A 13,889-nucleotide genomic window follows, 5' to 3' on the forward strand; every position below is an offset into this window, starting at 1 on the left:
CAGGGTTTTCTTTGTATTCTGGCGTGCACTGGTCACGACTTTCTGGCCTGAGCAGACTCGGTCACCAACATAGAGGCCGTCCAAAGTTAGAAGACAGCCTGTGAACTTTCATTCTGATTGAGCATGTATTTATTTATCACCTGGGCGGTTATCCTGGGAGAATGGAAGGACAGTGAGACAGGGTCCTAGTTCCTGTGGAGAGCTGTTCCATGGAGGCTGCTCTCTATTAGTGCGGTTCGTTATTTGTGTGGTCCATTCTGGGCCATGTTCATGGGAAGTTTCTGAGTCATTTCTCTCTGGGCAGTGCCCCACAACTGTCATCCTCTGCAGCCTCTGGGAAGTCTACTCAGGGGTTCAGTCATAGTTTGAACTTCCAGACCTGAGAGAATATGGGGGTATTGGCATGGAGACTGCGGGGCGTGGCCTGCAGAAATGGGCAGTCATGGGCTCTCTGCCTTTCAGGATTTCCCTGGGGAGGATCTTCACTCAGAGCTTGCTGACAGCCAAGGATGGCAAGCAAAGGGCCCTCGGCCTCTGCATCTCCTGAGAACTCTAGTGCAGGGGGACCCAGCGGCAGCAGCAATGGCGCTGGTGAGAGCGGAGGTCAGGACAGCACCTTCGAGTGCAACATCTGCCTGGACACAGCCAAGGATGCCGTCATCAGCCTGTGTGGCCACCTCTTCTGGTCAGTACCCCTTCCGCTGCCCCAGAGGACACATGCCATGTTTAGAAAGCTTGTGGCCCTGGACAGCTTTGGAGCAGGTTTTCCACCTATTTTGAGTCCTGGTACACTCAGGCACAAAGGCAGGAGACCTGGGTTCTCATCCCAGCTCTGCTGCTGATAAGCTGAGTGAACTTGGGCAGATCCTGTCCCCACCTTGGGCTCCCTATCCCCATCTCTAAAGTGACAATACTCACCATTTAGTGAGCACTACTCTATGCCACTTGTTGCGCTGAGCCAAGAGGCAGTTACAGCACGATGGTTTTGAGCAAGGACTGTGGCTCCAGACTGCCTTGCTCTGAATCCTGATTCTGCCACTTCCCTGCTGGATAACCTTGGGCAAGGTGCTTCCACACACAGTGCTTCATTTTTTAGGGTTGTTTGGGAGCATTAAATGACTCAGGATATGTAAAAGACTTAGAAGAGCACGTAGCGCACAGTAAATGTTACATGAGCTATGATCCTAATATTTGTTACCATATTTTATATATATCAAAATGAAGTGGCAGAGTCAGTGTCCATTCCAGCCGTTATGGTTACAGAAGCCCCTTCTGGCTTTGAAAACCTGGGTGAATGTTGAGATTTTTTTTTTCCCTCTTGATTTTGAGTTGGACCTTGAAGGGCAAATTGGGGTAACTAGAGGGATGAGAATGCCAGCTAGGTGAGGTGAAGAGTGTGTGCCACCCCAAGGCAGGCAATTTCTAGGGACAGGCAGATGTGCTGCTGGGTTCATCTGAGACCTGAAGCTGCTGTATCCCTCTGACAGCACTCTGGATGGGTATTATGGGCTGAAGAGTATTAGGAGACAAGATTGTTAAAGGAGGATTGGGCCAGATTATCAAACCCAGATTTAACTGAGTAGAACATGGAGCTCTTGAATGTTTTTGAGCAGGGAAGCGGTGTGAAGAAAGGGTCATTTAAATAATATCTCAGGGAGTTTAAATTGGCAACAGTGAAAAAGATAAATTTATTGGTGAATGAGTAGAATGGGGCAGAGATTTTTTTTTTTCTGGAGGCTCTTGCCCTAATTTTGAAGTTTTATGCAAAAACTGTTGTCATCAGGACTTCCCTGGTGGTCCAGTGGTTAAGACTCTGTGCTTCCATTGTAGGGGGCGCGGGTTTGATCCCTGATCGGCGAAGTTCCACGTGCCGCGAGGTGCAGCCAAAAATAAAAAATAAAAATAAACAAAAACTGTTGTCATCAACCCTCTCCTAGAAATTGGAAATACTCTAATTTTGTGGAGGTATCATAAAACCAGGATTTGAAAGAATGAAGAATTCAGTCAGGGTACCATTGTAAAGAACACAGGTTCTAAAATGAAAGAGATGCTTCCAATCTGAGTGGTTTGTCCTTAAGCAAATCTACTCTCCTCTCTGTACCCCAGTTTCCTTATCTATGAAACAGAGATAGCTGCACTCGCTCAAAGGTTAGTGTGATGACCATTCCGTGACATTGACAAATGAAAAGCTATTTAGCCACAGCTCAGCACAGCACACAGTCGTTGTTTAATGAATGGGAGTAACTGTCATCATTGTTATAATCCGGAACTTTTCCCCGAGGAAAAGCACCCCCACTTCTCCCCCATAGCTTTTGAGGGAAGTTGCCACTGGAGAGCTGCCGTGATTTGGAGTGACCTCTGCTCAGTTTAGAATGGAGTTGCAAGGTTAGTGTCGGCGTCAGGTGTCTGTTATGTCCAAGGAGATTGTGTGTCTGGATTGTGAGGCTAAACTGTGGTTCAGTAATTGGGAAAGGAATTATCCTCTGAGTCCAAATTTTACTCAGGTTGAGAGGATACATTATGTGAGCGTCAGAAGCCATGTCTGCATTTTCCACTGTCCTGGCATTTGGTAGGCGTGCAGTAGATATTTGTTAGTTGAATGAATGAATGTAGAGAGAAAGAAAAAATTTAAATCTGGAGTTAGAGTAACTTTTCCTTCAATTCTGTAAATGTCATTTTTTGCACCCAGTGCTGGGTGATAGAGGGACAGTAAAATGGAAGTCAGAAGACTTCTGTTTTAGTCCTGGTGCTGCAGGCAAGTCACTTGATGTTTCTGAGTTTGGTTTCCTCATTTGTAAAATGAGAAATTGGGCAGCAGTCTCTGCAGTGTAAGTCACTAAGCTGGAGGTAGCCCTTTCTGCCAAGCAGCTTCCCCATCTTTCCATTACCTAAAGATGTTTTTACAGTAGACTTGAACTTTTAAGCTGCTTCCTGCCAGCAGAGCTCTCAGGGCTGAGGACAGCCTGAAGATTTTGTAAAACTGGATCTAGATCCACACCTTCCCTGTGAGCCTGAGGAGGCTGTGAACCCACTGAAGTTGAGTCTAAAATAGTGCGTGTGTGCATGTGCATGTGTGCATGAGGATGCCCCTGTGAATTTCTCTGCACAGAGGATCCTTAACTCTTATTGGATTCCTTCAGAGGCCATAACCCCTCAAAGGTCAAGTTGTAGAGAAGCTGGGTCTGGGATGGTCTGGGACCTGGGGGTCTTCACAAGTAGTGGGATCCTGGAGGTGGAGACTGGTGTCTTGTCTCCATTGCTTCATTTTTCCTGTGCTTTTAGCTCAGTCTTTTCTAATTTCTGATACCAGTGATCCCCATAGACCCTCAGTGGGGTTGCAGTGCTCCACAGTTCAATCCTGTTTTCCCATTTTTCTCCTCCTACCTTACCCAGTGTTTCTGTTAATGAAATAATTTTTCTTCCTTTCCCCCTTTCTCTTTCTCCTTGATGACTGGTTGCCTTGGGGACTCTGGCAGTTGGCCGTGTTTACATCAGGTAAGATGCATTTCATTTTACTTTGTCTTTCATCAGCTGTGGTTGCACAAGACACCCCTAGTCTCAGGAGACTACTGTCAGAAGCTGCAATCTTCCCTCTTGTGGACTCATTTGCTTGCTTTCCCCCCAGCCCTCTTTATACACCTGCCCACTGATAGGCAGTTGATGAAACAAGAGGTCAGTGTTGTACCCAGGAGGGATGCTCCTGACTCTGCTGTTGATGGCCTTTGTGGCCTTGGCAAGCTACACCTCTCTGGGTCTCACTTCCTCATTTGTAAATTGGGTTGGATGTGATCGTATGTTAGGTTTTTATTGTTGAGACTGTGCCTCTATAAAAAGCACCTCCCATCATATCAACAATCCCCCCTACCCTTAAAGGTCTTGAAAATGTTAGGAAGGGGGAAACTTTTTTGGTCTCAACAGAGAGCTTTTATGAGAGGGAAAAAGTCTGTTTTTCCAGCTTCTGATTATTATGAAAACTAGTTAGTAAGTTTTCTCCAAGACCTAGGTGCCTGCTTGGTGGGACAGAGCTGAGTCTGGCACTGACAACTGGCTGTTAATAATCGCTGCCAGCTGTCACCATGGTTGTTGTCAGTGGAGCCCCACACTTGTAGGTGGCTTGGAAATGTGGAGGGGAGGACAAAAGTTCCAGGCTGCTAGAGCCTCAGAATCTTGATGGGAGAAAGAAGCAGAGAAAGTGAGAGGGGTTTCCACTACATTTCAGGGCGGTGCATTCTGACCCCAGTGGAACCTCTAGAACATGTCTGTTCTAAATCTGTAGAGAGCACATAATACTTAAGTTTTCGAGCTTTTGACAGAAAGATAAAGGAAATAGGATATAAAAATCATTAAATGCTGCCTTCTCCTTGGCCCTGAAGTCCTAGATTCACATTTATATGATAAACTACATATCACTGGGTCTAAAGATATGATTTATGCTCTAAGATAAATGTTGAGTGTGTGTGTGTGTGTGTGTCTGTGTATAAAATATTTATTTAATGTCTACAAGGACACTAAGGTAATATGTTTTTATCATTTTAAATTTGTTTTTAAGAAGGTCAAGCGAAATGATTTTAATACAACCAGTGAAAGGGCCTGAAAAACCCAAAACAGGACTGTTGTTTTTAATTTTGAAAGAAATAGTTGAATGCAAAAATCATTGAAAGTACATATAAAACACTAAGCAAATTTAGATAATAAGAAAAATCTATCCTTTAGCACATAGTAAATCACCAGAAAATGATCAGTTTATCTCCAGATGGCTGATGTCTAAGACACATAGTTGTTGAGGAAATGCTGTAAAAATGAGAAACACAGAAAGAAAAATCTGACTGCCAGGGTCATACAATTGATCCATCAGGGAAGATGAAGATTTAAAGTTTGTTCTACCTGCAGCCTGACCTGTGACTGGATCTGTCAGACCTCTTGACACAGCTGCAGGCCTGCAGTTCCTTCCTGCTGTATTGCTGGCAAGCCCCCGAGAGAACGAAGCATTAAGAAGCCTGTTTAATTATGATGGCATCTAAAGGCAATTTTGATTTCACCACTAGTAAATATTTATTGAGTGCCAGGAGCAAGAATCAGAGAGTTGGGTTCCTTGAGGTGTTCCCTGCTGGTGCTGGTGTTTGCAGTTTGAGGGCGCTGGTCCCTGTAGTTCTCCTACTGGCTCTGACTGACCACCCTGGTGGGCTTGTGCCATTCACATGGTTTTCTCTCCTGCTTGCAGTGGTTGGAGACGAGACCTAACAGACAGGTGTGTCCAGTTTGCAAAGCTGGCATCAGCCGCGACAAGGTGATCCCCCTCTACGGCAGGGGCAGCACTGGGCAGCAGGACCCCAGGTGAGGCCATGGGGCCCCTCTCACACACACTTCTCCCCTTGGACACGAATTCACTTCTATTCAGCACCTCCTCACCCCACCCTTTAGTTAGTGCTTAACAGACCCTCCGTTTCAAGGCACTTGGCATCCAGATGGGAGTCAGCCAGGAGGGGAGGGGAACCAGGTTGCTATTTGCGGGGCTGTGATACAGATGTGCTGTGAGCATCTGCCAATGACGGGCAGGCACTATGCTAGGCAGTGCACAAGACACCACCATTGCAAGTATACAGAGTGCTGTGAAGGAGCCTGGGAAGCAGGGTGTCCAGCAGGAGAGTCTGCAGGGTGGGAGGTGGGAGGTGTGTGCTGTAGCAGTGATGTCTAAAGTCTGGGGGTAGGAAATGGGGGTCTGGGAGGCTTTGTGGAGTTTGAGATTTTTGGAAATGGAGGCGTGGGTGGGTCTGGCATTCTGTTGAGGGCCTTCATGGTGTGGTGCTTGAGTGTGCACATACACACCCACGCACACTTTTCCCAAACTCCCGACTCCAGCATACCCTGTACCCAGACATATTGGACTTCTCTTAAAGGGACTTACTTATGCTTTCACCTTCATGAGCCTTTGTATTTGTTGTCCATTTGCCTCTTTTGCCCTCTCCAGTCCTGCTCAACCCCCTTCTCCTTTTCTAACTTCTGCCGTCTTTTATGAGCAGCCCTAAAGTTACCTCCTCCTTAAAGTGGCCTTTCTTCCCCACATTAGTTGCTTTCACCCATGCCCCCACTCCATTTAGTTGGCACCTCTTTTAAAGAAGTCCCTTCCACACTGTAGTGTGATTGGTTGTACCCCCTTTAAACCACGAGCACCTCAAGAGTAGGATCTATCTTCAGTCTTGGTAGCATCCTGCCTAGTGCCTGATGGATAACAAGCCCTCGGTCCAGTATTTGTGTGATGAGTGATGGAAGGGGCTAGGGCCCACAGGTCCTAGAGAGAAAGAACAGTGTAAAGTACTTGCTCAAGAGTAGTGGGAGGTAAAGCTGAAGGTAATGGGGCAGAGCAGAGAGACCCTGAATCTCAGCCCTCTCTGCTGACAGGCCACCTTCTGTTTGAATTTGGATTTGGGGTTTTTGACATCCGTGACCCAGGTCCAGGAAGGTGCCTGGCTGACAGTTGTAACCAATCTGGGTATGGCTCTCTGTGAGAGGAGTAAGCTGAGTGCAGTCTGATGAGCATCTTGTAACAAACAGATTTTCTCCCTAGTTTTCTACACACTAGGGAAAAGCAATTGCATGTAGAACAGAGTTAGTATTTGGTTTAATTTGGCATAAGTTCATGTGCCGGGCATGAAAGGGGGCCATGGCCCTGACCCTGTTGGTGAAGAGCTCCCCCACTCAGGGAACAGGTCAAAGCATTTCGTAATAGACTTATTTTACACCGTTTCTATTTCAGAGAGAAGACTCCTCCCCGTCCTCAAGGACAGAGGCCAGAACCGGAGAACAGAGGGGTGAGGAAAATTCTAGGAGAAGGCTTCTAGAAATGAGCCTATGGCTTTGGAAGTTTCCCTCTACATTTTTTCTCCTTGATTATAAAAGTAAAGGAAAATTTGCAAAATACAGAAAGGAAAAGAGGGGAGAAAATAACTTATAATTACACCATCCAGAGATAACCAATGGAAACACATTGGTCTATTTTCTTTTCTATTTTTCTATGATTATCTATACACACACAAACAAATTTTATAGATCTATTTGTGTGTGTATGTTTTATAGATAGATGTGTGTATACATATATTTTTATTTTTACAATATTTGGCTCCTGTTTTGTAACTGTCTTTTAAAATTTTATTCTTTCTATATTTAGTGCCCTCTGTGTGCTGGGCCTCATTCTAGGCACTGGTAATATATCAGTGAACATAGTAAAGATCCCTGCCCTTATGGAGTTCACAGGCAGACCTTGGAGATGCTTCAGGTTTAGTTCCAGACCACCACAATAAAGCGAATATCACAGTAAAGCAAGTCACACAATTTTTTTGGTTTCCGAGTGCATATAAAAGTTATATTTAGGGCTTCCCTGGTGGCACAGTGGTTGGGAGTCCGCCTGCTGATGCGGGGGACACGGGTTCATGCCCCGGTCCGGGAAGATCCCACGTGCCGTGGAGCGGCTGGGCCCGTGAGCCATGGCCGCTGAGCCTGCGCGTCCGGAGCCTGTGCTCTGCAGCGGGAGAGGCCACAGCAGTGAGAGGCCCGCGTACCGCAAAAAAAAAAAAAAAAAAAGTTATGTTTACACTGTAGTCTATTAAATTAGCAATAAATAGCATTATGTCTAAAAAAAAAGTGCATACTTTAATAAATACTTTGTTGAGGACTTCCCTAGTGGTCCAGTGGATAAGACTGTGTACTTCCCAGGCTCTGGTTCCCATGGAGCATTAGCTCCTAACCCAGGAATCCGAGGCCCCAGGAAGCCAGAGGCCCTGACTGTGAAGACTGCACATCAGATGTGCATGCCAGTGCACATCTCTGGCGTTTAAAAGCACCCACAGCCACCGGTGATGTTTTTTGCCCACTCTGCCCCAGGAACATAAACCTACCAAATGTGAGGACTTGTGGGATTGTACAGGTGTTGCTGGAAGGGAGGCCGGAAGGCCAGTCCTCGGATTTGCACTGAATGAAGTGGTGGTTCCTGATGAAACAGTTGCACCTTCCTGGGTAAGGCAGCCTTGATCCCAGGAGCCCTCAGACTCAACCAGGCTGGCCCTTAGTTGGAGGCTTTTCTGCACTGAGGAGATGGAAACCAGTTTTCCTTCCCTGTAGGTCTGCCCTCTTAATAAATCTGCTGTTAGGCTTTATAGGTAGTGCTGCCCGTCAAGAAGTTTGGAGCTGGGTGCCAGGCTATGCTCAGTAGGGATAGGGAGCAGCCACTTGCATGACTTGCAAAAGACTCACAAATGAAGGCCGATCAGCTCTTTGTGGAGAGCAGTTAGCCCAATAAATTTTCTTTTCTCTAATTATTTTTTAATCATTTGTTCTAAAGATCTACCCAAGGATGCAGAGAAGGAGAGGAATTTTTTTTTAAGATGTTCACAGTAATTAAGAGCATGGGTTTTCGGACCATACTGATCTAGTTCCAGATCTAAACTCTACCCCTTACCAGCTGTGTGACCTTGGTCAAGTTACTTCACCTCTCTGAGCCTTGGTTTGGTCATCTGTAAATGTGGGTGATCCTAATGTAAGAATTAAATGCGATTTGAGTGTACTAGTGCTTAGCACGGTGCCCAGCACAGAGTTGGCACTTAGAAAATAGGAGTTAACCTACTTACAATATTATGATTCCTTCCGAATCTTTTCATGTGAAAGATGATGCAGTGTAGAACATATTGGGCTGGCCAAAAAGTTCGTTTCCACCACCTTATGGGAAAATCTGAATGAACTTTTTGGCCAACCCAACATTATAGGGAAAAAAAGCCGAGGATGATACCAAACTGCTGACAGTGGTCATTGGAGGGAGGGGTTATGAAGTGGAGGGTGAACAATGAGACCTCTGATTTTCTGTGTTATTTATTCCTGTAATGTGTTAATTTCTCATAGCAAGCATATATTACTTTTGTAATCAAGAAAAAAAGTGTTTTGAATCTTTAAAATTCTCAGTAACAATATTAAAAGAAAAATCTTAGGGAGAATACTTATCCATATCTTTTCCGCCTACATACGTATTGTCACATACTTGTGACCATGGTGTTCAGACAGTTTTGTCTGAAAGCTTGGTCATAAAGAGTTTTTCTGTGTTGCTGCATAGTCAGCGAAATGTATCGAAATTTTGATCATGACCTCCATTGTTGGCCAATTAGAGTTCCACTTTTTTTGCTCTTACAGATAATGTGTAGCCTGTTCTATGTTCCCTTGTAATTGGGTATAGGAGTTGTTGACACTTTGGCTGTTATAAAGCATGTAGAAAGTTTTATTGGCTAGTGTGGGACTCTGGGAAGGAACCTGGAGCTCTGAGAACGCTTACTTGCATCAGCAGAGAGTTTTACTTTGGGTCATAGCCAGTCCTTTCTGGCATTCATAGCTCCTGGGACCCCTGGAGGACCAGGAGGGCGGAGGGGCCACCAGGGTTCCTCTGCCTTGAGATCTAGATGGGAGGAAAAGAGGGTGGGGAAGAAAGGCAGGTGCCACACGTAAAGTGACGTGTGACAGGTGAGGAGAAACCTTCCTGTTCTGAATTGCATTTCTTCTACACAGGGATTTCAAGGGTTTGGATTTGGAGATGGTGGCTTCCAGATGTCTTTTGGAATTGGGGCATTTCCCTTTGGCATATTTGCCACAGCATTTAACATAAACGATGGGCGGCCTCCTCCAGGTAATACTCTATTCTCTTGGTGATTTTGCTTGAAGACTCCTAGGAATTCAGCAATATGTAGGATAATCAGCCTTTTCAAAATGTGCTAAACTCTTTTCTGATTACTGGTAGTCATGGTAATGATATTGCTCACTTACCAAGTATTAGGCACAGGCACGTTCAGAGTGCTTTCCATTATAAACCTGGGATCCCCACGATGAGCCTGTGGGACAGATGTGCAATTAACTCCATTTTACAATTCAGAAAATGCTCAGTAATGTTTTCCAAGATATAACCCATGCCCATAAAATGAAAAAGTATATACTCTACCCAGCTGAGTAAAAGCCTAGTCCTGGGCATATACCCCCGACTTTGACCATTGGGGGTGGGGAGGGGCCAGGAGACTGCAAGGAGTCTGGTTCTCCCTATTCTCTGGCATCTCTGGCCAGCTTCCCTCAGGACACACATAGGGCTGGTCCTAAGCCCCAGCCCTTTGGGAACCATGCCTATGTCTGCCACCTGCTTCTACCTTTCTCCCTCCAGCCAGCTTGAGAGTGCTGGCTGCAGATGGTGTAGGGCAGGGCAGCGAGGTAGGTGCCCTGGGCTCTATCGCAATCTGACGCCCAGGCCCAGATCCTGACCATGGAGCTGCAGAGCTGCTGAGGGCGGTTGAGCTCTGCTTGCACTCAGTGGGGCCTCGTGTGCTGGGACAGTGTGAGGTACAGAAGGGACCAGTGCGTGGCTCCTGGCCAGGAGCTTAGGCTCTGGGGACAGTAACCTCTCCTGAGCCATCCATTTGTCCCCTGCCTTCCCACCCGGGTGCTTGGCACATAGCAGACAATCGGTAAGTTTTGTTGACTGCCGGCCTGCTTGATTCCATCAGCATGCCTAACTGTGGCGTAATATATAGCACCAAGCGATCTTGGGAGTGCCCTTCCTTACCTCATCTACCTCAAAAGTTTCTCCTCTGTTCACATGCTGTTTTATCAGAGGAAGGAGACCCCAAAGGGCCAGGTGTGCTCTGCTCTGAAGGAGGGACAGGGCCCTGTGGAAGGAGCACGCACCTGCCTGCTAGTTTATTTCCACCCATCCTGGTCCAGGGCTCACCCAGGTTCCCCAGGTAAAGAGAGTTCACAGCCAGGCTGTGAACTCTCTTTATCCCCTTGGCACAGTCAGACAGTTTTCCCTTGTGTGTGTTTGGTACAGTTTGCCCATCTGGGATATAGTTTCTCTTAACTCTCCTTGCCCCACAGTCAGGAGAAGGAGCTCTACGGAGTAGCTTTTCTCAAAGCAGAGAGGAGTGGAGACCCAGGTTCTCAGCCCACTTCTGCCCCTAGTTTGCTATGGATTGAGGGAGACAGGTCGTTTTGCCTGTCTGGGCTCTAGTTCTCATCTCTGAAAAAGGAAGGCACCTCATGCAGGGCTCCCTGAGACCCCTCCTGACTCATCAGTGCCGGAATCTAGAGACTCCATGACTCGAGAGGCAGTGTGTGGAGAGGCTGAGAGCACAGCTGTGGGCTCTCTGCCAGCTCATGAACCCTGAGATCTTAGGCAGGTCACCTCATACCTGTGCTTCAGTTTCTTCTTACACAGAATGGGATAATAATGCTCAACAGGCAATAATGAGTATACACAACAGCACACACAAGATGCTTAACAAATAGTAGCTTTTATTTTTCCCTCCAAGACTTTCCTGGTTTATTTGTACCTGGAGACAAAATCCTCTTAGGACGAATTGGAGACTTTGTCCTTATTGTTATATGATTCCACATGTTTTTATAATTTGAATTTTGTTTTGCCTAATATTATTTGGGGTTTGGAAATATTTTTAGTGTGCAGGATTCTGTTGTAAAGAGATGAAGGTTGATGCTCTCGACTTCTGACTCCAGTGGGCAGTGTGTGCAGCTGCAGCATTCTCACAGCCTCCCTCCTCCCTCCTGTCCCTCCAGCTGTCCCCGGAACGCCCCAGTATGTGGACGAGCAGTTCCTGTCACGCCTGTTCCTGTTTGTGGCCCTGGTGATCATGTTCTGGCTATTGATTGCCTAATGCTGGGCTCCCGGCCTACATCCATGCAGGGCCTCTGGACCGGTGACATGCTACGCCCACTCTTGATGTTTGGCTTCCTGGCTAATCCTGACCTCTGGAATCAGTGGGGTCAGTGACACATGAAGGAGTTTTGCTTCTCCATCAGAGCTTTGGGACTCAAGACCAGTTGTTGAGGACCCTGGAGTGTAGCCACTGCTGTAAACACCTCAGGCCTTGGCATTGAGTCATCTCTCATGGGTTACACCGTGAAATCCTGTTCCAGCCAGCTCAGCAGGTCCTGACTCTGCACAGGGAAGAGGCAGGAGAAGAGGAATTGTCAGTACAATTTCACCTGAATTTAATATTACAAAAACAAAGGGACGAACCAAATATGGAAACTTCTTTTCATCTCTAAATAAATACCCCTTGGTAAGTGGCCTCTGAAGTCAGTGGGACTCCTCATACAGAGAGGTTCCCCTTCCAGATCGCAGTGCTATTCTGTCCTATTTCCTCTTCAGCAGAGATGCAAGAAATTGCTGTCCTATTAAGATCATAATTGTAGCAGCTGGAGCTGGAGTCGATTCATGAATTCACCAGGGATCCAAAGATCTATTGCCTCTGGGCTGTGCTCAGTGTCTTTGGCTCCAGAGTGGCTTGAATGACCTGGTTTCCTGGCGTAGATTATCCCCAGAGACATGTGGTTTCCCATCAGTTTTCCCCCAAAACTATGCACATCTGCCTCCCTGCCAGAGGGCACCCAGCCTAGATTACTGTTGAAGCCAGGACGGACTGCGTGTTAGGAAAGACCTGCAGTCGGGACTCAGGTGGGATTCGGAGCTCAGGTGCAGGAACGACTGAACAAGCAGCCTTGTCCCTAAGGCCGCAGAAGCTCCAGGTGCATCCTTTCCCAGACCCCACAAAGGAAACTGGGAGGCTTGTTGAGTCATCCCAGCTGCATGTTGAAGACCACCCTCCTCAGAAGCCAAATTGTCCTTAAAGAAGAGGCAGGGAAAGGGGAGACCCAGCATGTGACTCTGATTTTGGTATGATGTGAAGACCTCCTGTGTGTGTGCTAAAACCAGAGAAGCACGCTACTCCAGAGCAGGCAACCCCTGGTGGTTTGTAAAGCCGGGCGCAGAGCCCAGGGAGCCTCAGCACAAAGATAGGATGTGGTCTGCCTGTGGAAGTCTTCCCCTGGAAACTTTCAGGGAAGTCATTCTTCCCAAGCTCTTGATTTGTTTTTCAACTTCACAAGCTGCTTCTTCTGAATTTGACTGAGGGAGTGTGTTGCCAGCAGGAGAACAGTTCACCTGGTGGAATGGTTCTCGCTTTGCCAGTCTGGCATCTTCCTAGAAATCCAGGCTCTTCCAGGAGACCCTTAGGGTAGGGGGAGATGGACTTACTCTGAGGGCCTCTCTGTCACTTCACCAGTCCACACTGCTCCTGAGTTTACCCCCAGCAATAGCCAACAAGTGGTTGAAAGCCCCACCTAGTGTTTGTTCCAGATACGGTTCTGCATAGCGTGTGGAAACCAAGACCTTGAGGAAGATGAGGGAAGCCCTTCTCCTCTCTCCACTGCACCCCCCCACCCCTTACCCTCTTACCTTTCAGTGCCAGAGTTCAGTGTTTAAGCAGACAAAATACAAGTATTGAATAGGTGGTTCATTTACCGAATCAATTTGGTAGGAATAAGCCACCTGCTTTACGGTGTGCCTGATGGATTTTAAAGACTCTCTGGGCACCCACTCAAGAGTGCTCATTTTATCACCTTCTGGAAATCCCAGGTCTGACAGGCCCTGGTTTCTCAGTGCAATGGCCCCACCTAGCGATGGGAGAGAGGACTTCAGTCAGATGGACTGAACAGAAATGGGTTTCCAGAAGAAAGGTTAAAAAAAGAAGGGTTGTAGGTAGGAAGACAAATAACTTTGACCCTTTAACGAAGAGGAGTGAGCCCAGGAGAGCTCCACCAGCAAAGGCACCCAAGGAACCTGTTAGCAAAGCCAGGTTGGCCATGTGCCCTTTGATTTTGAACCTTGCAGGTCCCCACTCACGCTCTGCCAGGAGCTGGGGCAGGAGAGCCGACTTGGGACTGCTGGCCCAGCCCCGACAGGGAGGCCCCTTCCCAATGCCCCTGCAGGCTCACCACCTCACCCCTCTGCTGAGGCATTTTTCCTTTCTTTGTGTGTGTTTTCTATGTTCTTGGCCCCCAACCCCTCCTGCCAC

General features: G+C 47.1%; 1 protein-coding gene across 1 annotated transcript; it reads left to right on the forward strand.

The window, feature by feature from the left end:
- Positions 1–491: 491 nt before the first annotated feature.
- Positions 492–12,092, forward strand: RNF185 (ring finger protein 185). Its single transcript, XM_079717430.1, has 6 exons — positions 492–685; positions 3,477–3,495; positions 5,222–5,334; positions 6,755–6,809; positions 9,544–9,661; positions 11,590–12,092. Exons 1-6 carry the CDS (start codon positions 510–512, stop codon positions 11,685–11,687), a joined length of 579 nt encoding a protein of 192 aa, XP_079573556.1. The 5' UTR covers positions 492–509; the 3' UTR covers positions 11,688–12,092.
- Positions 12,093–13,889: the final 1,797 nt, after the last annotated feature.

The sequence above is a fragment of the Hyperoodon ampullatus genome (genome assembly GCF_949752795.1).
Source record: "Hyperoodon ampullatus genome assembly, chromosome: 13".
Taxonomy (NCBI): Eukaryota; Metazoa; Chordata; class Mammalia; order Artiodactyla; family Ziphiidae; genus Hyperoodon; species Hyperoodon ampullatus.

What these genes read in the sequence shown, in the direction of transcription:
- RNF185 (XM_079717430.1), top strand. Translation starts at nt 510, where the DNA reads ATGGCAAGCAAAGGGCCCTCGGCCTCTGCATCTCCTGAGAACTCTAGT. An exon ending in ACTGGGCAGCAGGACCCCAG is followed by an intron (nt 5,335 to 6,754) that starts GTGAGGCCATGG and finishes TTTCTATTTCAG; the next exon opens with AGAGAAGACTCCTCCCCGTC. An exon ending in CGATGGGCGGCCTCCTCCAG is followed by an intron (nt 9,662 to 11,589) that starts GTAATACTCTAT and finishes CTGTCCCTCCAG; the next exon opens with CTGTCCCCGGAACGCCCCAG.